The 23,069-nt window shown below is 42.7% G+C and overlaps 1 protein-coding gene across 1 annotated transcript in view; it reads left to right on the forward strand.

Annotated features, from left to right (window-relative positions):
• The first annotated feature begins 416 nt into the window (after positions 1-416).
• SND1 (staphylococcal nuclease and tudor domain containing 1) overlaps positions 417-23,069 on the forward strand; it is a 1,835,638-nt gene continuing 1,812,985 nt past the window's right edge. Inside the window, exon 1 of the mRNA XM_029615915.1 lies at positions 417-699. Coding sequence (XP_029471775.1) covers positions 616-699 — 84 coding nt within the window. The 5' untranslated portion in view covers positions 417-615. The remainder of the gene's footprint in view (positions 700-23,069) is intronic.

The following is a 23,069-nucleotide window of genomic DNA, read 5'->3' on the forward strand; positions in this document are numbered from 1 at the left end:
TGAAACAAGCGTCAGACTGAGGGAGGCAGCCCCGAACATCTCCCGGTCCCCAGCAGCAGGGACACAAGCAGAACACCGAACAACCCCTCCCCCGCTCACCCACGAGTACCCAACTCAGGAAAGCTCATGCTGACGTGTCAATGCCTAACGCGACCCGGAACTCCAACCTTTCCCCTAACGTCCCCCCCTCCCCAATCACCCTCGCGTGACGTCATCCAGAAACCGCTCTATCTCGGTGCAGCACAGCAGCAGCAGAAGAAACAGTGACCGGCAACTTCCGGCTTCTACCAGTGCGGAGGCTTCCCCTCGGCCAGCCCGAGTGTGAGCACAAGGGGGGCGGCTTCCGTTTCCGGCCGCGACGGGTACCTCTCCTCCTGCTTCCCCGCCCCCTTCTCTCGCCGACGGAGTGCGCTTGCGCGGCTGCGCGTGAAGTGATAAATAGCGTGTTATTGGGCCGCGGCCGCCTCTCTTTGCCTCAGTTCGTGGGCGCGCGAAGCTGGTCGGAGACTGTCGGCGCCTGCTTTGGCCTTTGCCCTCTTCAGTCAGTCATTCAGTCGTTGTCCGTCCCTCGCCTGCCCTCCTCTCCCCCCTCCGGCTGCCGGATATCCAGCAGACATGGCTTCTTCAGCGGCTCAGGGTCAGTCGGGCGCCGGCGGCTCGGCTCCCGCTCTCACCCTGCAGAGGGGCATCGTCAAGATGGTAAGGCTGGGAGAGAGAAGGCACGGGACTGCAGTCTTCACACTTGTTGTGCCCTCCTCTCTTCTATGCTATTTTGCTTCTTCTTGTTCTACTTTTATTACTACTGACTGTCACTTACACTGGATGGACTACTTGGGTCCTTTTCTGCCGTCACTTACTACATGTTACTATTGCACGGCTCATATTTTACTTATTGCCCTCTTTCCTAAGTATAGCCTTGCATAACACCCTGGCAGGGGTCACTTGCTACACGCAGCGCACGTGCCTGCTATCTTTCTTACTACTCGTTAACTACTGTCAGCTCTGCTTGCTTCTTAACACTTTATTGCTTATGGTCACTCTTCCACTGCCCAGGTCTGACTTAGAAATCAGTCACTTTTGACTTATTGCCTTTCTCTGTTGCTGCTTGCTCTCCTTTGGCATGTTCTGCACCACTTTAGTTCTTTAAACACCTGTGACTTACTGAGCTGTCATTTTAGTTATGCACCCCCCTCCACTTGATTCTGTATCACCTTACCACTTATAATTGCTTTATACTACTGGACCGTGAAGGCTGGACTTGCTACTTAATTTCTTGGGTTGTGGCAACAAGAAAAAGAAATGCACGACTCTTATGGTTCTACGTCCGAGATTGCTGTATTACTTTGAGCGAGAGCCTCCGTTAGTGAGGGAAAACCCTGCTTTTGAGGGAAAACCCTGCTTTTCAGAGCGACCCCCTGACTGCCAAGGAGACATCCATTGCTGCTTGTGCCGATCCTTGCTATTATCGTAGGGTCTTAACCTTCTTGTTCTCTTGGAGTTTCCTTCTTGACAGCCTTCCTTCATCCTACCATTGACCTTGCTGCTGTGTTCCTTTATACCCCCATCAAGCCTCCCTCTTTTCTCTCTGCACCCCTCCTATTTTTATTGCTTTCCCTAGTCGTCTCCTTCCCCTTTGCACCTTAGCTATCTCCTTTGCTTTGCCTGCCCTCCCCCCACCTCGGTATTTTCCTCCATCTCTGGAAGATCAAGGGCGGTCGCATGTGTCTCTGGTGAGCGCATTAACCCTCTTGCTTGGAAAACAGAGGAATTTAACCGTGTACGGTCGGAAATGGTTCATTCCTCCCAACAAAACCTGACTCGCCTTTTCTCTCTCTACTTGGCGGTTGCATTCCTTGGAAACCAGGGGGGGGTCTGAGCTACCTTCTCTCGTTCTCCTTAGACCTGTGGAGTCTTGGGAGGGGGTCGGCAGCGTGATGGTGTGCCTTGGAGGGATTGGTAATGTGGCTTTATCCCCCAGATCTTCCACATCACGTTAGTAGAGACGTTTAAACCTTGGCAGAATAGCCTAATGCTGTTGCACAGTAGTACCCTAAACTCCCTGTTTACTGATTGCTGCCCTTCTTCTGGATACCTTTAGAGAGGACACATTTGTTTGGAAGGTGGTGATAAAAGACCTATTTTTTGAGTGGGGGGAGGCGGGAGGAATAGTGAATCCTATTTGTCTGCAGAAATCTTTGATTCGCTTGTCTTTCCTTGAGTCTACAATTCCGGTTTGTTTCTCCTCTTTACGCACATAACCACGAGTTTCCTGCTTACTCTTAGACGGATTGCCACATACTGCAGGCTCGGGGCCTGCACGTGGGAATATTTAAGGATGGCTTGAGGTGGAAGAGAAGGCGCGCATTTATAGTAGGGTGCAAAGACGGGTCCAGCCAATAACTTTCAGCCACGGGTTAGGTTAGCGGCCGCATGCATTGACGGGGACGAGAGACGAGAAATTTGCAGAAAAGTTTTGGTGGGGAATTGTACCCCTTAGATGTCTTTTTTTTTTTTTTTTGGTTTGGGGGGTGGTGGTAATCGTTCTCGCTGGAGACTTTTTTGAAGAGTAGGGGCGTGCAGTTAACCCCTCCGGTAGGGGTGGGGAGACATCGGTGCCCAGCTGGAGTTAAGGACACGTAGTGGTAAACTGGCAGCTCTGGCTCAGGAAGGTACCCCTTATGCATGCATGGGAGCTTCCGCCGCGGCGAGGGTGGTGGGAAGGAGCCGGCTGTGTATTTCCCTGCTGCTTGTCACTAGTCGGGAGGTTTGCTACCGGCGCGCACAGGCGCGTTGGGCTTGGTTGGCAGCGGCGTCTTTTTTTTAAGTACCAGCTGGTTTTCATTAATAGCAATATGTTCCACGGTTCGAAGCTTTAGGTAAATTCCTCCCCTTTTGATGCTGTTTGTAAAGCTTTGGTGATTTTTCTTTCCACTCCGTGATTTTCTCTTTTATTTCCTAGCTGTAACCAAGCGGTAGGAACTGTCCCGACCCTTTGGGCAGGCTGGCAGAGAGTTTGGTTGGCACTTGGAGAGCATTTTGGGGATTTTTGAGTTGAACTGATTTTTTTTTTAACAGTCAATAGAAAGTGCCAATACCCGGTACTGTCAAGTGGTAACAAGCATTTTTTCTTTTAATGGATCTTTATTTTATCCTGCCACAGTTTCCTGCCTATTTGATACTGGCTTTACTGTTTTCATTGCCCCTTGCCAGTATAGTTCCTGCTTATGGACATCCTATACTTGGATATGGATTTTAGGCTTAATTGCCTTTCTAAACTGGAGCTCAAGGCAGATTACATTCAGGTAGTGTAGGTATTTCCCTGCCTCAGGGATTAGTCTGTACCTGAGGCAGTGGAGGGTGAAGTGACTTACCTGAGGTTGCAAGGAGCATGCTGGGAGAAACAGGCTTTGAACCTGGTTTGCTGTTTCTCAGCTTGCTCTTCTAACTGCTGGGCTACTCCATTTAACACTGCTGCATCTGTAAATGAGTTCTGTGGTCAAAAAGTCTGCCATATGAAAGAATAGTGAAAAAAGGAAGTAATAACAATAAAAACCGATTTTCCATAAATAGCAAATACCCTTTGTTAAAATGGGTGCAGTGTCTCTTCCAGGTTCTTTTGTGTATGTGTGTAGTGCTTTACTGGGTAAATAACACAAGCCCTATTGAGAGCCCTATTAAGGATGGGATTTTGTTTATGTATTTTTAGATATTTAACACTTATTGTACTTATATTCTTGTTGTAAACCGCACTGGGTCTCTTTCAGGTGAGGGAGGCAGTATATAAAAGTGAATGCTATGCTTTGTGAAGTCTAAAAACTAGCTAGGATTCAAATTTTGCTGACACCCCTTGTGACCTCCATTGCCTCTCATACAAACTTCGGAGAGGGGGTGTGTGTGTACAAGGAAATACTTACAGTACCTGAATGCAACACATCTTGAGCTACCAATGGAAAGGCATGAGGTAAAATCTAAAAATAAATACTTGCCTGCGGGCTTTGCAGTTTTGGTACTCAGTGCACCACTTTTTGTTTACATTTCAAGTTTGATAACTTTTGTCTCCACTTTTATTCATTTTTGCCTCATTTCTTTCCTTTCTTCAGACAATGTTATTGGATAATTTTAGAGCAGGGGTAAGCAACTCTGATCCTCTAGTGCTGCAAATGGGTCAGGTTTTCAGGTCATCTATGAGTATGCATAAGATTCATCTGCATACAGTGTAGGTGGTGCATGCAAATGCATCTCTTGAATATTCACTGTGTATCTTGAAAACCTGATCAGCTTGTGATACTCAGACTGGAGTTGCCTATCCCCTGGACTGATCAAGGCAAGTGTCCCCAAGCCTGGCCCTTGAGATCCACAGTCCAGTCAAATTTTTCAGGATTTTTATAATGAATATGCATGGTATCTATCTGCATACAGTGGAGACAGGGCATGCAAATAGATTTTATGCATATTCATTGTGGAAATCTAGAAAACATGACTTGAGTTTGGGGACCCATGGGTAGCTTTCTTGATATAGCTATTAGCATCTCTCTGTTTAGGACCAGAATGTTTTCCCCATGATCCACTTATGCTTGACTGCCTTGCTAACTTTGCATAGTTGAACTACATTTTGGTTGGGTACCACCAGTTCATTGGGGGTATACTTTGTCAGGAGATACCTATTCAGTTCCAATATAGAGTTTGATCATAAAAATATCAGATGAAGCTTTAGATGGTATCTGGTTTGTTTCTTAAATATTAATGATCTCCTGCTGCATGCCAGTCAGTCATTACAGCAGTTTTGCCCAACCTTTTATGCCCAAGCCACATCTACATAAACAGAAATGTGTGGCATACCAAACTCCACAGAGCAGGCAGTGTGAGCATGGTGAAGACATACATGAACCTGACACAATGCACCAACTCCCATAGGAGAAGTTAGCAGGTGCTATGGTGTGGGCAGCCAGCTTAATTAACCTTGGATGCCGCATGTGGCTGCCAGAGCCCCTCAATGCTGCTTTTCCCAACACTCAAAAGGTGGTTTACAACAAGTATATAAGTTCAATAACAAGTATAAAATATCTAAAAATACATAAAATAATCTAACAAAATCCCATCCTAAATCTAGTTGCTCATCCAGTACTCTGTGCACACTTGTTCCCGGTCTTACTCAGCCTGAGGATAAGACAGAGGCTTGAAGTCAGAAAAGGAACATGAAGAGGTGCTGTGTGCACTATTGCACAAAGGTTTCAGCTAATCCCTCCCTATATGCTGCCCATTAATTCCCATACTCCAGGGCTCATGCTGTAGCTAGGAAGAAGCATGCATGATTGCACATGGTCTCAGAAAGGCATTCCTATCAGTTTAAGAAAATAAAAATGAAATGACAGCAGAAAAGGACCATATGGTCCATCCAATCTGCCAGCAAGCTTATGGTAGTATTTGCCGCACCATAGAAATCACCCCCATACTTATCAGTTTCCCAGACTGTCAGTCAAGGTCCCTGTTGGTTGGTGTTTGAGACTAATTCCCTGTTAGCTCTTGCCATTGAAGCAGAAAACAATGTTGGAGTTGCATTAAAAGTATCAGGCTTATTGGTTAAGGGTAGTAACAGCTGCATCAGCAAATTACCCCATGCTTATTTGTTTTCCCAGACCGTAAAATTCAATGTCCTTGTTGGTTGCAGTCTGAATCTACTTCTCCTTTTCCTCCTTTCTCCCTGCCATTGAAGCAAAGAACAATGATAGAGTTGCATTAACAGTATGAAGGTTTATTGGTTAAGGGTAGTAACTGTCACACCAGTAAGTTACCCCCATGCACTCTTTTCTTTATTTCCATTCTCTAGCCTTAAGGGATCCACAGTGTTTACCCCATGCCCTCACTGGTTTTGTCTTTACCTCTTTTGGAAGGGCATTCCAGGCATCTATCACCCTCTCCATGAAGAAATATTTCCTGTTGTTGGTTCTGAGTCGTCCTCCCTGGAGTTTCATTTTGTGTCCCCTAATTCTGATTTCTTTCCAACGGGAAAGGTTTGTTGTTGATTGTGCATCATTAAAACCTTTCAGGTATCTGAAAGTCTATCATATCTCCTCTACACCTCCTCTCCTCCAGGGTATACATATTTAGATCCTTCAGCCTCTTGTCATAAGTCATTTGATGGAGACCACCCACCATTTTGGTCACCCTTCTCTGTCCCGCCTCCATTCTGTCTCTGTCCCGCCTCCATTCTGTCTCTGTCCCGCCTCCATTCTGTCTCTGTCCCGCCTCCATTCTGTCTCTGTCCCGCCTCCATTCTGTCTCTGTCCCTTTTGAGATACGGTCTCCAGAATTGAACACAGTACTCCAGGTGAGGCCTCACCAAGGACTGTACAAGGGGATTTTAACCTTCTTTTTCTTACTGGTTATTCCTCTCTATGCAGCCCAGCTTTCTTCTGGCTTTAGCTATCGCCTTGTCACATTGCTTCACCATCTTCATATCGCTAGACACTATCACTCCAAGGTCCCTCTCTTGCTCTGTGCACAACAGCCCTTCATCCCCACCACATACAGCTCTTTGGATTACCGCACTCCAGATGCAGGACTTTGCACTTCTTGGCATTGAATCCCAGCTGCCAGATCTTCAACCACTGTTCAAGCTTCCTTAAATCGTCTCATCCTCTCTACTCCTTCCGGCATGTCCACTCTGTTGCAGATCTTAGTATCATCCGCAAATAGAAAAACTTTACCTTCTATCCCTTTCTGCAATGTTGCTCACAAAGATATTGAACAGAATTGGTCTCAACACCAATCCTTGTGGCACTCTGCTTAATACTATTCTCTCTTCAGAATAGGTTCCATTTGCATTAGGCGCTTCTATCCGTCAATCTGTTTGTAATCCATGCCACCACCTTGGCGCTCACTCCCAAGTGTCTCATTTTATTCACAAGCCTCCTATGGGTACTGTGTCAAAAGTTTTGCTGAAATCCAAGTAGATCACATCGAGTGCTCTTCCTTGATCCAATCAAAAAAAATCAATCAGTTTTGTCTGACAGGACCTTCCCCGTGTGAATCCATGCTGCCTAAGGTCCAGCAATCCTTCTGACTGTAGATAGTTCACTATCCTTTCCTTCAGCAGAGTTTCTATTAATTTTCCCATCACTGAGGTGATGCTAACCGGCCTGTAGTCTCCAGCTTTCTCTCTGCTACCACTTTTGTGGAGCGGGACCACCACTGTTCTTCGCCAATCACTCGACACCACTCTCGATTCCAGGGATCTATTGAACCCGTCATGCAGCGGACCCGCCAGTATATCTCTGAGCCCCCTATCCTGAGATGAACTTCATCTGGCCCCAAGGCCTTGTCCACCAACAATTTTCCTAGCTCTTCCCATATGTTCTCTTCTGGAAATGGAGTTTTACCTACCCCATCTTTGGTCTTGTCTACCAGCAACTGTCCTCCTCCAGGGTCTTCTTTAGTGAACATCGAACTGAAGTATTTAATATTTCCGGCATTTCTTCATCTCTCTCCACACAGTGCTCCTAGTCACCTTTCAATTTTACTATACTACTTTGGGCCTCCGTTCTTTCTCTGATATATCTCCTCTCTTTACCTCTCGGGCAATTCTTTCTTCTGCTTGACTTTTTGCTTTCCTGGAGACGTAATGAAAGTTCACTGGATGGACCAGGCCTTTAGCGAGCTATTGAGATGGGATATGAGTTATCACACAGAAAATGAAAATGGAAAAGTGTTTGCTAGGGTACTTTGGGATTGTTTTAAAGCAGTGGCTAGGGGGCAATTGCTAGAGCATCCTATTTAAAAAAAAAAAAAAAAAAAAGGGGTGGGGAGACAAAAGTAGCATTATTGGAAAAGATAGGCAAATTGGAAGTTCGCCATAAAAGGAGTTTAGATGCTCGGAGTAGGGCGCAGTTGGTGAAGTTGAGAGAGGAATTGAGGGATATAGAGGTGGGGGAGATTATATTTCAACTAGATAGGGAAAAGCAGGAATTTTTTGAAGGGGGGAATTAAACTAGTAGACTACTAGCGAGGAGACTCAAACATGGGACACAAAATCAGATTCTAAAAATTTAAGATAGAACTGGCAAGATGGTGTCCGATAGTGTGAGTCTGAGTGCATGTACATACGTCAGTCTGCTATTGATGATTATTTGGGAGAAGTCACCTAGCGTAGATCTTGTCCAACAGGAAGTGGTCCAAGCAATTAAAGAATTGAAACTGGGCAAGTCTCAGGGTTTAGATGGGTTCTCGGTGGGGTTTTATAGGAAACTGAGCTTGGTGGTTGTGAAACCTATGGCGGCAGCTTTCAGTGCCCTACTAACGTCTGGCTCCATAGCAGAACCAGGGAGGGATGCGACCCTGTGTGGGTCCCACTGACAAATCTCCCTTATCAATTTAGACTTAAAAATCGTAGTGAAAATTTTAGCTAAACGATTGGGTGGGGTGGCGGGGACATTGATTCATCAAGACACAAATGGGTTTTGTCCCTGGTAGACTTGTGGCCGACAAGGTTGAGGAGGGTGATAAATTTGATATGGTGGGCTCAGGAATAGTGAATCCCGTTGGCTCTTCTCACAGTTGATGCCGAAAAGGCATTTGACCTAGTGCATTGAGGATTATCTGTTTTTGGTATTAGAAAATTGGGCTTGGGCGGAAATTTTTCCCTGTGGATTAGAAGCTATATAGTAACACCTAGTGCCAGTGTAAAGGTCTGTGGGGGATATTCGGGAGCTTTCCCCGTAGCGGGCGAGGCACGAGACAGGGCTAATCGCTTCTCCATTACTTTCTGTGCTTTACTCGGAACCCTTGGCAGCTAAAATCAGTAAAATGCTTCTGCTATTCATGGGCTAAAAGTGGCAGAACAGGAATATAAACTCTCCATGTTTGCGGATGATGATCTTTTTAGGGTAGCCCATCCAGCGACCTCCTTGCCTTTTCTAGTAGAGGAATTGAGCTTTGGCAGCGTCTCTGGCTATCAACTGAATGCGGACAAATCTGAGTTTGTGAATATATTGGGGGAGCAGGTGGCAGAGATTAAATGGTAGTTCCCATTTAAAATCGTGGCCCTGGTTGCGAAATGTTTAGGAGATGAATTTTGGCGCTAAACTAGATGGCCTCTTTGATATGAATTGTGAAGGTGTGGGGGGGGGGAAATATTCTGGAGGATCTGCAAAGTTGAGAGTGGGGTTAGCTTGTCCTGGTTGGGTAGAAATTGGACTATAAAAATGGACATATTACCTAGGATCAGCTACTTATTCCAAACATTTCCAGTACATGTCCCTGACGCCAGCATCACTCTGTGGGAGCGTAAACTTTTTCGTTTTATCTGCAAGAAGAGGCTTCCTAGGGTAAACAACAAGGTATTGTATTTGCTGAAGGATAGGTGTGGCTTGGGTTTCCCACGTCATCTTTGATACTGTGTGATCTCATAGCTTAGGGCATTAATTGACTGGCCATAGGAGTGGGGGGGGTAGTGTTGGAAAGATCCTTGTTGCATGGTATTTCACCAGCTATGTTGGTGTGGCTACTGGCTACGGTATGAGCGTGGCCAGGTTCCCTGCCCCCAACCATAGCGCTTAGACTAAACATTTGGGATAGATGGGAGACCTATAAAAATATTTCCTATTTTATTTTTGAACAGAGATTTTATTCCAGGATGTTCCGTAGTTTTAGCAAAACTATATAGGAAGGGATGGGGTGTTGTAGACTCGAGCATTTTTTGGGATGGCATGGAACCACAGGATTTTTCAGGAGGTGATGCATAATTTTCCCCCCGACTCCTTCAGATTATTTCTATTTGCAGGTGTCATTTCCTCACTCAGCGGGGAAGTAAGGTGGGCACTTAGCCAGATGAAATCTTTTTTTGAGGGATTTTGTGATAAGACGCATAGTGTAACCAGGGGGATCTCAATTTATAGCATGTTAAACAAGGATCTTACATTATCTCCTTCACATATTTTGGGATGGGTGAAAGATTTGAAATGTGTATTAGGGGTGAAAGGGTGGGATTTATGTTTTACTTGCATAAAGCGAAGTTCCATCTCAGCACTGGTAATTGAAAATGGTTATAAAATGGTGTATCGGTGGTTCCTTATTCCAGCTAGACTGCATACAATTTATCCTAGTCTGGAAGATTCTTGCTGGAGGGGGTGTGGTATGACCGGAACTTCTATACATATGTAGTGAGATTGCCCAAAGATAGTTAATTTTTTGGGATGCTGTGGTTCAGCTGATGTTCAATATTATGGGAGAACGGGGGGGGATTGCATATTTCTGGAGGAAGGCCTCTGCACCGCCTCTCCAAAGAGTGATTCAAAGGTTGGCTAAGGTTTATTATTTGAATAAACCAATTGCTATCTAACGGAAACAATTGTTAAAATTTGAGAAAATGTGGCACCACTATATTCTGTGGCAAAAGCAGTTGTAAAATAGCTAGGGGGTATGGGGAGAAGTAGGAGGATAGCAAAATTCTCAGGGGGTCTAACTAGATAGCGTTGGGTAGGGTGGGATCGGGGTGAGCGGTGGTTGGGTTATGACATTACTTTGTATTGTTTTATCTACTGTTTTTTCCTTGTATATTTTGCACAGTGAGCTGTGTCGAGTGCTTTATATAGGATTCTGATGTCCTTAGAACAGTAGTAGGGCTGTATTGGGGGACAAGAATTTGGGGGATAAAATTCTGTGTTAAGAAAAAAACTCAAGACCTGGCTTTTCCGCCAGGCCTTCTCAGATCCTCCAGACACTCATTAGACGACCGAAAAGCCATCATGAACAATGGATCCCCTTACTATCTCCAAGCTCGGAATAAGAGCCTACCCTGACTCTTTAACAGCTGTTATTATCCTAAGCACTACGTTCCTTAGTCTTTTCTTTCCAGCAGTCTTTGCTTCCAAGTTTTACCTCCCTTGTTGAATGTAACTTTGTTCTTCCTGTTACCTACGGTTTTTGTTACAGTTCCCCCTTTCGATGTAAACCGACCTGATATGGTCCCTACCATGAAGGTCGGTATAGAAAAAGTGTTAAATAAATAAATAAGATGGACTGTTTTGATACTGCTATTTTCTTGTTGCTTTGCCACAATAAACTTCCAATGGAAAAAAAAAAGATGCAAGGGTGTACAGGTAGAACTAGTAGGGGAAGGTGATATCACCTCTAGGTCTCTGGTGAGATGTCATTTGGAATACTGTTACAGTTCTAGAGACGGCATCTCCAGATAAACCGGATAGAGTTGGTCCAAATGGCAGCTACTAAAATGGTTAGTGGTCACCATAAAACTAAGTATGGGGGTGACCCATATGGTGCGGCAGATGATACCATAAACTTGCTCGGCAGACTAGATGGATCATTTGGTCCTTTTCTGCTGTCACTTCTCTGTTTCTATGAATAGGAACTTTAAACTGATTTTAAATAAAACTAATTTTTTCCCCAGGAATTTCATTGTTATGAATAAAAATGGAGGAAAAATAGTGGAAAGAACTTATTTATCCCACTGATTTTCTCCCATTTTTGTGTAATTATAATGCTGATTGTTTGCCCCATATGTTTTATTAGTCCTTCATTTTCAGTTTTTTTTCCCAAAAATTTATCAGCATTATAATCAGCAATGGGAGAAAACCAGTGGGAAAAGATTTCTTTACACTGATTTTCTCCCATTTGTGTATGATTTATGATAAATGCTGATAAATTCTTGGGAAAAATAAAATAAAAACTGAAAACGAAGTTCTGTAATCATAAAACACATGAGGTAGACTTAAATATCTAAAGGAGAGATAAGACTGATATTTAAATATGTCCAAGGAATAAATGCACAGGAGGCAGGCTGCTTTCAATGGAACGGAGGCTCTGGAGTAAAGGTGAAAGGAGTAGTAGACTCTGCAGCAGAGCTTTCCAAACTTTTCATGTTGGTGAGACACTTTTTAGACAAACATAATTTCGTGACACAGTAATTGTCTACTAGCAAACCAGGGGTTAAAGGTTAAACGAACGAAATGTATTTCGACAATTGATGTAAGTTTCCTTAAATATATACATAAATAAAATGTTTCACGACACAACCTATCTCATGAAAACCTTTCATTTATATTAAAATATATATTCCAAGATTAATGATATTGTTATAATTTGAGTAACAATAATAAAACAAAGTTATTGTGTTATTCAGTTTACCTCTTTAATGAGATATATGAGCTTGATGGGATGAACACAGCTTTTGAATATTTGGTGTTAATAAAGTCCAAAGGGTCTTCTGCATAATTTTAAAAACCTGGCCAGTTTCACACTATAAAATTATTTGATAGCCTCATTCAATTAATTCTATATGGCTATGAGAGTGAAGTCTTGAAAATATAGGAAGGAACAGAATGTCAATATAAATCCTGCACCTCCAGTTCTCTAACTCTGTATCCTCAGAAATTCCCCCAAACAATGGAGCTTGGATGTTTCCCTTACAGCTCATCATACTAAAAAATATTTTCAAATTCTGGTGTCACCTCACAGTAACAGCAGCACAAACACCTTCCACTGCCAGGCACATTGTGAATTAACACAAAACCCGCAAAAAATACACTCAAAATCTATACTGCAATCCCATTGTAACATAACAGTAATAACACCAAGAACTCAAACAATAACCCTACCTGTGAAAAAGCAAGGGTAAATATTTATTTTATTTAAAATCTTTTTTATACCGTCGTTCAGTATATTACCGTCATAACGGTTTACATAGAGGCACATATAGTAAATTGTACATGCATCTGTTCCTATTAGTTATGGAGGTGCCTGATAAGCTCGGTAACATAGTTTCACAATAATGGCTATATGTTTAGTGTTGTCTAATCTGACCTGTGACTACAATAAAGACGGTTAGATTATACATTCAATTAAGAGGTGTAGTAAACAAACCATGACGTACATACATAAAATGTGCTAGTGCTGTATAAAGATTTTGTGTGTACAGCTTTCAGCGTTTTTTCTCCTTCTCGCTCGCTTTGTGAAAAAGCTTCTCTAAAGAGCCATGTTTTCAAGCTCTTTTTGAAAGTTTTGAAATCTCTCTGTAGTCTTACCTTTATGGGCATGGTATTCCATAGTATCGGTCCGGCCATTGATAGTGCTCTTTCTCTGATTTGTGTTAGTTTTGCAGTTTTGACTGAGGGGATGGTTAGGAGGGCTTTGTTGGCAGATCTCAGGTTTCTGTGTGGGACATGGACGCGGAGTGCTGTGTTTAGCCATTCAGCTTTTTCGTCGTGGATTAGTTTATGTATAGTGCAAAGGGTTTTATATTTTACCCTGTATTCAATTGGCAGCCAGTGTAGTTCAGCTAGCGTTTCAGTGATGTGATCTCTTTTTCTTTTGCCTGTCAAAATTCTTGCGGCCGAGTTTTGGAGTATTTGGAGTGGTCTTATTGTCGTGTATGGTAGTCCTAATAGTAGGGCATTACAGTAGTCAGTGCTGGCAAATATTAAAGCTTGTAGCACTGTTCGAAGTTCGTTTGATTTAGTAATGGTTTAAGTTTCCTGAGGACCATTAGTTTGGCATATCCTTTGACTTTTAATGATGTGTTTGAGGCTGAGTTCTGTGTCTATTATTACACCGAGGTTCCGTACTTTCTTGGCTATTTCAATTTTCTGATTGTTTTTTAGTAGTATTGGAGATTGGATGACTGTCATGTTTTTTTCGTTCAGGTTGGAGGTCCTAGAATACCAACACACCACCTACTGAGAAAACAAAACAAACCAGATTGCTATAGATCCTTATGCTAGCAGAATCTTTCATCATGGTCACACACAGAGCAGAGACAGACCCTCACCAAATACAGAATACAAAATAGAAGAGCACAAATTAGACAAAAACAGAAATGGAAACCCCAAGAAGCCAGACTTTGTGTATTAACAATGGAAAAACAGAACAACCATTCCTCTTAAAACAAATAAAATCAAGAAACATAAAGCATCAGTTATAATAGTAAAACCATACTAATAAAAGAATATTTTAAAACTACTGATAAAAAGAATTTCTATTAATTAAAATCATATACATTTTTTTACAATTTCCCAAACACCAATAAAATATCTCAAAACAGCACTTATATCAAATAACACCCAATAATTAAAACTAATAAGGATTTTAAAAAGCCCCTGCTGTCCATACGTGGGAGCTCTTGATTTCCAGTCACCCTGATATTGTCAAGGATTAGGAGGTTATTCTCTCTCTCTCACACATACTCACATGTCCATTCTCTCTCATACATACACAGTCACATACATACACATTCATGCTCTTATACACACCATAACCTCTCACTCTCACAGACACTGACATGCTCTCAGGCTCTAAGACACTCTCTCCCCCCCCCCCCCCCCCCACACAAACTCTTACTCCCCTGGATTTTCTCATACACACTTATCCTCTCACTCTCTGGCTCCCTCACATACACACAAACACACACCCATGCAAGCTCCCAGTCATTCTCACACACAGAAACTGACCCCCAGGCAGGCTCCTATTCATTTTCACACCACTCCCTCACCATCCCCCAGGCATGTACACATTCATTCTCACACACATACACCACACAGGCCGGCACCTATTCTCACACATACAAACCCCAGGAAGACACCCATTCATTCTCACACAGACACACCCTCAGGCAGGCACCCATGCATTCACACACATACACCCCCAGGCAGACTCCCATTCATACACATGCACACACTAAAGGCAGACCCCCTCTCTTTCTTTTGCCAGCAACCTTGGAGCCTCTCTTTCCTCTGCTGCCACTGTCACTGATGCCGCATGGCTATTGGGGAGGTGCTGACTGCTGCTACTGGCACTGAAGCCCATTCTGCTGCCTCCTCTGTGCAGGCCCCGTGGATTTCCACTTCCTCCATGTTGATATTGTACATTGTGAGATCCGCATAGATAAAGTGCTACTCTTGCACATTACCAAAGATTACATGTGCCAATCAGTAAAAAGTAATTTATTTTTTTTTACCTGTGCTGTCTGATCTTAGTTTTCTAATCGGTTGGTCACAGGCTTTTTTGTTCCACCTTCCCTTTCCTAATTTTTTGCCAATTCCTTTCATATTGTCTTTTTTCTATTTCTTTTCTCTACATCTATCTTCTTCCCTCACACACACAGGCTTTCACTCTCACATGCTCTCTCTCATACAATCATTCATACACAGTCTCTCTTGCACATGCTGTCTGACTCTTACACACCCAGGCTCTCTCACTCCCACATGCTGTTGCTCAAGCACAGGTTCTCACTGTCACATGTTCTCTCTCTCATACAATCATTCATACACACAGGCTCTCACTGCCACATGCTGTCTCTCTCTCACACACACAGGCTCTCACATGCTGTCTCTGCAAACATTCAGGTCCTCACTCCTACACACAGTCTCTCAACTCAATGTCAAGCACACAATCTCTCAATTCATCCTCTAATGGCCCTCAGCCTCTCTTACCTCTGGGCTTCCTCTTCATGGGTTGCTGCAGGATGGGCTCTGCAGCGGCCCTGATCTTCTCGGACCAATCCGCGGTGGGGGCCCTGCTACCAGGCCTCCTTTTCTCAGCCCGCTGCAACAACGCTGCTCCTCTTCTGCACGCAGCTGATGCTCCTCCTCCTTCCTGCCCTTGCGGCTCCGGCAACATTTTTCTTCTGGGGCCACGTGGGCAGGAAGGAGGAGGAGCACCTGCATGTTTAGATGTGACCTTTTTCTTTGGGCCATGGTGACGTGAGCTCCATCACGGCCCTGCCGATCTTCCTGCTGTGTGTGTCTGGCACAGCGATGCTTAACTACTCAGCTGCCAGTGGGATGAGGCCCACCGGCGGCTGCATTGGCTCCCTCTGACCTCTCCTCTGTATACCACTTGCTCCGCCCTGTCATGTGCACCGGGCTTGCGCGACATACCGGCACACTGCAGGCGACACACTAAAGTGTCGTGACACACTTTGGAAAGCTCTGCTGTACAGTAATCAAAGGAAAAGTTTATTTACATAAAGGGTGATAGATACTATAGATAGGTGCTATAGTCTCCCAGAGGAGATGAGAATACTGGGCTTCAAAGTATCTCACCCAGCTTTTTGTCTTCTACACCCGGCTAGAGACTTTGATCCAAGCAAAAGGCCTTTCTTTCCTCCCCATCCCTGACTTCTGCCAAATTGAATTGCACAAGACTAAGAGCTTTCAGTTATTGTGCTGCTGTGATCTGGAATGAGGTTCCTTTAGCCATCCGCCAAGAACCAAACTATCTTGCTTTCCAGAAAAAAGCCAAGGCATGACTATTCGACCAGGCCTTTCCCCATCTGGTCTATTAGGAATATTAAAGACTTTTTTCCCACATTTGGTCCTTTTGCCATACAGTGGCACTCAGTGTTAACTACATTAATCATATTATACCTGACTTAATTTCTGTAATCTGCTTTGAGACTGAACCTGGCAAAAAGCAGAATATCAAATGCTCATAAATAAAAATCATGACAAGTACCGAGTCTCCAAGAGAGAAGATTATAAAGCTGAGCAGGAGGTTGGACATACTGGATGGGGCTGTATGTTTTTTTTCCATCGATAAGCAGGCTGAATTAGCCATGCACCATGCTCCATGGGTGATGTAATTGGGCGGCATGTTACGGAGTTCTCTCAAGTCAAATAGTTATGGCAAATCCGAATGATGGTATATAAAACTAGATAAATAAAATTAGTTTTTGATCTATTGAGTTTATGCGAGACTTCCCGTGCGAATGACTGTTCTAGAACTCTTTAGTCTTTTTTCATCTCTACTTCACTGAACTCTCTTAGGGAAATAAAGCACTTTTCAGGGCTATGATGACTTCACACCCTACAGCAAGCTTCAAATATTGTGCTTGCGGACATATGTCCATAATGGATGGCCATGCCTCTTGTTACATCTGCTTGGGCCCAGACCATGACAATCACATTTCTGGGACTGCAGCCACATGTCCTCAAGTGCTCAACACCAGAAAGCTGAAAAAATTGCTTGTCTGCGAATAGACTTCAGCCCTCAGGTACCTCTTCTTTGGGAAATGCTCAAAGCACCAATAGTAGAAAACGCCATGTTTCACCTGCTTCACAGCCAGATTCTAAGAAACGCCATGTTGAGACCAAAGAATCATCCTTGTTGGTGTAAAAGGCCTTATCTAAATGCCCTTCCATAAAACCATTCTTTTGTTGCAAAATCGCTCACTTTTACTTAGCCAGTAAGAGCATATCAGGTAAGGGCAATGGCAACATCCTTGGCACATTTAAACAAAGTACCTATTGAAGGTATATGCAAAGCAGCAACTTGGTCATCAGTGCAATCATTCACATCCCACTACCGCCTTGACAGACAGCATTGGCTCTTCCGCCAAGCCTTCCCCCAATGACCCTATCCCCTCACCACCTTTCATCGCAGCTCCACACTTCCCATCTGACTCCTTTCTGTTCCATGACGCAGAGTAAATGCATAAATTAATTACTAAATAAAGATATGAAACGCTTTATACATTCTTCTGCGCACAACCCTAGGGTGTATTTACAGAGCCCTTGCAATAATCTTTGACATACAATCCTGGTGTATAACCTTTGTATATAACATTGTATATAATCCTCTTGTGATATAACTACTGTATAAAAATCCACAGTTTCCTAAAACCAACACTTGAACTAATCTCCCTCTCCCTCTAAGTAACCAACTAATATGGCCCTTAATGACTTTGGGCAAGTCACCTTACCCCTCTTTGCCTCTGGTACAAACCTAGATTGTAAGCTCTCTGGGGATAGGAGAATACCCACAGTACCTGAATATAAACCGATGTGATATCCCTGATCGAATGTCGGTATATAAAAATAATAAATAATAATAAATCCGCATCAACATAGTTGCTTGTCCACAGGGGTTGCAAAACATAAGAGCAACAAGAATTAATGCAAATGTAACTTAGTCTACAGCAACCCTCAGCTTGGGACTGCCCATTAGAGCATGGCTAATTCAGCCTGCTTATCAATGGAAAACAAGTTTTGCTTACTGTAAATGGTGTTTTCCGTAGATAGGATGAATTAGCCATGTGACACCCACCCTCCTCCTTGGATAGCAACTTTATATCAGGAATTAAACTAGCTTTGTTATAGACTTCTGGAATGGTCGTTCGTGTGGGAAGTCCTGCACGTGCTCAGTACATCAAAAACCTTTAACTGATTTGATAGAGAACTCTGCAACGTGCTGCTTGATGTCTCCCATGGAGCATGGCTAATTCATCCTGCTATCTACGGAAAGCACCATTTATGGGAAGCAAAACTTGCTTTTTTAATCTGCTGTCATGTTCTGTTTGGGTTTTATCTGGCTCTCTGCAGGGAACCATCATCTCCCTGTTTAGAGCCATCTTTCCCATCTAGCTCTAAACAGGGAGTTCCTATGTACAATCTCCTATCCTATCCTATTCTATGTACAATCTCCTATCTCCTGTTGAGATTTGTTTCCCTTTGTTGAAATAATTCTAGAAGTGAGTAAAAATATTAAACGCATTACATAAAATACAAAGCTAACAAAACACATTCAACAAGCAAACAAGACCAAGCACCAGACAAGTCCGCTATTTTACAAAATTAATAATAATCCCAAACAGGCATATATGGTTCTATTGAATCCACCTCAATTGTTCTTTTCCTCAAATTACAAAAATCCCTTTAAACCTGTGCACCTCCTGAAATAAGCTGCTAGAAAGCACCAGAAAGCCAGAGCTACTCCGATGTGAGGGATACAAACCACATGCACAGTGTGCTAGTCCTGATGTAGTAGTGTTAGTATCGCCTTTCAAAAAAACAGGATATCATTTAAGTAACTTGATTACTTTTGTGAAGTCATTCCAAGATTTGGGGCTTGAAAAAGAAAACTCTGGAACTCTGCAGTTTAACAGACCTCACCGAAGGCAGCTCCAGCGAAGCATTCTGAGGGCCGGAGAGGTCTAATGGGGTTATATGCAGCAGCTGCCCAGGTCTCTCACATCCTCATTTATCTTTCTTGGATACATTCAGTCCTATTTGTAGGCCCAGTACAATTGTGACCTGAGCAGGATGCAGGTAATCTGGTCACTGGGTGTCACCCTAAGAGCAGCTTTTTCTGCACCCTTCGCAGGCCTGAGGACCTCGATTTACTGTGATTCACTGAACACTGTAGTATTCCCTGAAGTGGGTTTTTTTTTATAGTTGCAGGTAAGGAACTTGGTGTAGTTTATAAACCATTCATCAATCTGTGCTTATGATATGGTAAAGCATAAATGTTGGCAAGTTAAATGTAAGACATTGATAAGACAGGCTAAGAGAATTTGAAAAGAAGTTGGCTGTACAGGCAAAAACTCACAATAAAAACTTTTTAAAATATATCCGAAGCAGAAAGCCTGTGAGGGGGTCAGTTGGACCGTTAGATGATCGAGGGGTTAAAGGGGCACTTAGAGAAGATAAGGCCATCATGGAAAGATTAAATGATTTCTTTGCTTCAGTGTTTACTGAAGAGGATGTTGGGGAGGTACCTGTAATGGAGAAGGTTTTCATGGGTAATGATTCAGATGGATTGAATCAAATCACGGTGAACCTAGAAGATGTGGTAGGCCTGATTGACAAACTGAAGAGTAGTAAATCACCTGGACCAGATGGTATATACACCCCAGAGTTCTGAAGGAACTAAAAAATGAAATTTCAGACCTATTAGTAAAAATTTGTAACCTATCATTAAAATAATCAATTGTACCTGAAGCCTGGAGGATAGCAAATGTAACCCCAATATTTAAAAAGGGCTCCAGGGGCGATCCGGGAAACTACAGACCGGTTAGCCTGACTTCAGTGCCAGGAAAAATAGTGGAAAGTGTGCTAAACATCAAAATCACAGAACATAAACAAAGACATGGTTTAATGGAACAAAGTCAGCATGGCTTTACCCAGGGCAAGTCTTGCCTTACAAATCTGCTTCACTTTTTTTGAAGGAGTTAATAAACATGTGGATAAAGGTGAACCGGTAGATGTAGTATACTTGGATTTTCAGAAGGCGTTTGACAAAGTTCCTTATGAGAGGCTTCTAGGAAAAGTAAAAAGTCATGGGATAGGTGGCGATGTCCTTTCGTGGATTGCAAACTGGCTAAAAGACAGGAAACAGAGTAGGATTAAATGGACAATTTTCTCAGTGGAAGGGAGTGGACAGTGGAGTGCCTCAGGGATCTGTATTGGGACCCTTACTTTTCAATATATTTATAAATGATCTGGAAAGAAATACGACGAGTGAGATCAAATTTGCAGATGACACAAAATTGTTCAGAGTAGTTAAATCACAAGCAGATTGTGATAAATTGCAGGAAGACCTTGTGAGGCTGGAAAATTGGGCATCCAAATGGCAGATGAAACTTAATGTGGATAAGTGCAAGGTGATGCATATAGGGAAAAATAACCCATGCTATAATTACACAATGTTGGGTTCCATATTAGGTGCTACAACCCAAGAAAGAGATCTAGGCGTCATAGTGGATAACACATTGAAATCTTCGGTTCAGTGTGCTGCGGCAGTCAAAAAAGCAAACAGAATGTTAGGAATTATTAGGAAGGGAATGGTTAATAAAACGGAAAATGTCATAATGCCTCTGTATCGCTCCATGGTGAGACTGCACCTTGAATACTGTGTACAATTCTTGTCGCCGCATCTCAAAAAAGATATAATTGCGATGGAGAAGGTACAGAGAAGGGCTACCAAAATGATAAGGGGAATGGAACAACTCCCCATGAGGAAAGACTAAAGAGGTTAGGACTTTTCAGCTTGGAGAAGAGACGGCTGAGGGGGGATATGATAGAGATGTTTAAAATTGAGAGGTCTAGAACGGGTAGATGTGAATCGGTTATTTACTCTTTTGGATAATAGACTAGGGGGCACTCCATGAAGTTAGCATGGGGCACGTTTAAAACTAATCTGAGAAAGTTCTTTTTAACTCAACGCACAATTAAACTCTGGAATTTGTTGCCAGAGTATGTGGTTAGTGCAGTTAGTATAGCTGTGTTTAAAAAAGGATTGGATAGGTTCTTGGAGGAGAAGTCCATTACCTGCTATTAAGTTCACTTAGAGAATAGCCACTGCCATTAGCAATGGTAACATGGAATAGACTTAGTTTTTGGGTACGTGCCAGGTTCTTATGGCCTGGATTGGCCACTGTTGGAAACAGGATGCTGGGCTTGATGGACCCTTGGTCTGACCCAGTATGGCATTTTCTTATGTTCTTATGTTCGTAAATGAAAAATTCTTAAACCTTTTGATTTTGAGTCACCCAGGAAGGCATGGAAACCATGAAGAGAGATCTAACAAAGTATAAAGAGCAGGAGTGGCCAGTTCTGTCCTTGAGCCACAAACAGGCCTGTGTTTCAAAATATCCATACTGAATATGCATGAGAAATATTTACATAGCGTGGAGGCCATGCATGCAAATCTCTTATGCATATTCATTATGAATATCCTCAAAACCAAACTTTTGAGGACCAGAATTGGCTAGACCTGCTCTAAAGTCTGGCAACTAAGATTTAATGCTTAGGAATGCAGTGTCATTCATTCTGACTGTAAAAAACCCAAGGGAGCCATACAGTATAGGGGGTGAAATTCTCTGTATGAAAGTGGAATATGGAGGTGATTTTATCTGATCTGAATGTGACCAAACAGGGGAATAAGGTGATGGCAAAAGCATGATAAATGCTTCATTGGGAAAGGAGTGGTCAACAGTAAAAAGGTGATATTGCTTTTGTATAGGTTCTGATGAGACCTTTGAAATACTGTGTACAGTTCTGGAGACCATGCCTTCAAAATTATGTCCAGAGGGAGGTTACTAAAATTGTCAATGGTCTAAATGTTCTTGATTCTAAAGCATATGGGGATAGATTAAAAGAGCTAAACATAGATATCCCAGAGGGAAAGGTTGGGAATGGGAGATATGATAGACATTTAAATACCTTCAAGGTATCAATGTACAGGAGGCTGTCCTCTTTCAACAGGAGGTACTGGAACGAGCAGTCATGGAATGAAGGTGAAATGGAGTAGATGTAGGAGTAATCTAAGGAAATACTTTTCAGAGAGGGTGCTGGGTGCATTGTACCAGCCTTCCAGTAGAGTTGGACAAGGACAGTATCTGAAAGCATGGAATAAGCTCATGGGATCTGAGAGAATGGGGATACTTGGAAGAATACGATGGAAATCTTAGATATTTGTCTATCCTCTATTCAATCTTGGCTACACCATAATAAACTATCTTCGAACATGGCAAAACAATTTACTATAATTCAATGATCTCATACGCCAAAAGCCTACCCAGCAGTTGTGTTGGGTAACTGTTCATTTAATACAGGGTGGCCCATGGAAAAGTAGCTTGCCTGCATGGCACTGGTATTGGAGGCGGGCTACTTTTCCATGGGCCACCCTGTATTTTTTATTCTATTAAAAGTTTAGGCGAATTGATCAGCTCTTGCCTTTCCTTTAAACCCCAGGTTAAATCTGTTGTCAGATCTGGATTTTTTAAACTTCGTGTTATTGCGGGTCTCAGGCACTTACCTTCAGATTTTCAAAAATTATTCAGGCAATTATTTTTCCAATAATTGACTATTGTATCAGTCTTTACCTTGGTTTACCAGATTTGAGTTTACAACCTCTGCAATTATTAAGTTCTGCTACCTGTCTGATTTCAGGTACGAAGTGGAATCAACACATCATTCCTGTTTTTCAAAATTTGAAATGGTTGCCAGTTAAACAACGCATTATGTATAGAATAGGTATGATTGTTGTAAACTACTAAATCCTAATACGTGTCCTCGGGGGAATGTTCTGTTAAAAGTTTATAAACTAACCCGACAACTATGTTCTCAGTGCGGACTCCTTGATGTACCATCAGTATGATTAGCTTGTTTAACTTCTACTAGAGAATCAGCCTTTTCGGTAGATGCAGCCTCCCTGTAGAACTTTTTCGGTTGATTTAAGATTAAGTCCTAATAGTAAGACTTTCAGAAGTGGTCTTAAAGCCTTTCTTTTGCAGCAGATTTCTGGATTGTATTGATTTTATCGATTTTTATCCGTCAGTG

Source organism: Rhinatrema bivittatum, chromosome 9 (assembly GCF_901001135.1).
Source record: "Rhinatrema bivittatum chromosome 9, aRhiBiv1.1, whole genome shotgun sequence".
In the NCBI taxonomy this organism is placed as follows: Eukaryota; Metazoa; Chordata; class Amphibia; order Gymnophiona; family Rhinatrematidae; genus Rhinatrema; species Rhinatrema bivittatum.